The sequence below is a fragment of the Trichechus manatus genome, unplaced genomic scaffold (genome assembly GCF_000243295.1).
Source record: "Trichechus manatus latirostris isolate Lorelei unplaced genomic scaffold, TriManLat1.0 scaffold00007, whole genome shotgun sequence".
NCBI lineage: Eukaryota > Metazoa > Chordata > Mammalia > Sirenia > Trichechidae > Trichechus > Trichechus manatus.
Window position 1 is genome coordinate 22,420,341 of NW_004443943.1, and position 1,219 is coordinate 22,421,559.

The 1,219-nt window shown below is 51.2% G+C and overlaps 1 protein-coding gene across 1 annotated transcript in view; it reads right to left on the bottom strand.

The window, feature by feature from the left end:
• TCTN3 (tectonic family member 3) overlaps positions 1-643 on the bottom strand; it is a 27,513-nt gene extending 26,870 nt beyond the window's left edge. The window contains 2 exon segments of the mRNA XM_023740232.1: positions 89-212; positions 376-643. Of these exon segments, the coding sequence (XP_023596000.1) occupies positions 89-212; positions 376-628 (377 nt within the window). The 5' untranslated portion in view covers positions 629-643.
• Between the last annotated feature and the right edge of the window lie 576 nt (positions 644-1,219).

Sequence of the window (1,219 nt, forward strand, 5' to 3'; positions counted from 1 at the left end):
GAAGGCTAACTTTTCCTACTTCCAAATATTACCTATTCCAGAACTCCAATTCCCTTCATGATAAAACGACCTGAGCGCTGCTGCTCACCTTACGCTCCCAGGAAGGCAGAAGGAGAAAACTGTCTTTGGATGGAGAAGATAGCAGTCCCTGTCGCAGCAGCAATTTATATCACAGGCACCAGGAGTCAAGTCACAGACACAGATTGGCAAGACTATGAAAGTAAAACATAAAGCAGAGCGAGTGAGATGAGGATCCCCAAACTCCTCCAGGTGCCAAATTTCCCCTCTTCCGACAGCCCCACCGCTCCCCATTTAATGGCAATCTAACTTTCTTCACAGAATTTTCGATTTGAGAGGTCAGTACTTTGTTCTTACCTGGGAAGAGGTCCATTGTCCTATTCTCAGGCGCCGAAGGGGTCACGGCAGTAGGGCCCACCGTAGAGATCCCAAGCAAGGCCCGGGGCGGTTCAGTGCCCTCGGAGGACTGAAGGGTCCCGCCCAGTGTACTTGGCCCCAGGTCCGAAGGGGTGAGTACTGCCCCTGATGGAGAGGAAGAAGGCTGAGCCCGGGCGTTCTCAGGCACCATCAGGAAGAACGCCTGCAGTAGCACCAGTCGTGGGGCGCACATGGGATAGCCGAAACCCCCGGGGGTCCAACGTTAGCCTCGGCCGTCGCCAGACGCGTTGCTAGCGGGTGGGTGGGAGGAGTCGCACAGCGTCTGACGTCATCCAAATGCACCGGCTCGTTGGCTCAAACTGATTACTGACAGCTCTCCAGCCAATAGAAAATAGGATTCTTACAGACCCTTCGGTATCTTAGTCTGCGCCCTCCTTCTTTGGCCAGCCCGGGCCGTCTTGGTCCGTCTGGCAACAGCCAAGCTGGAGAAGGAGCACTTTCCGTTTCTGTCCGCTAGATGACAGTAGGAGTTCGGCCAACCGCCTAGTGTGGTGGAATCCCGCGCAGGCTTTGTGCCCCTGGAGAAGTGAGCCCTTCCTTAATAGAGTGGAAACCCCCAGCGGCCGAAGCTAGAATTGAGTATCTTTTTCACACAGTATAAAAAGGGTAAGAAACCATTTCTGTGGAAGGATAATGGTCCCAGGGAAGAAAATACACTGATAGTGGCATACTTTAAAAAAAAAAAAAAAAAAATCCCATTATGGTATTTTTTTAATGAAAGCACACTAAAAAGAATGTTCAGCTCTTGAAATTTTAACCTTGA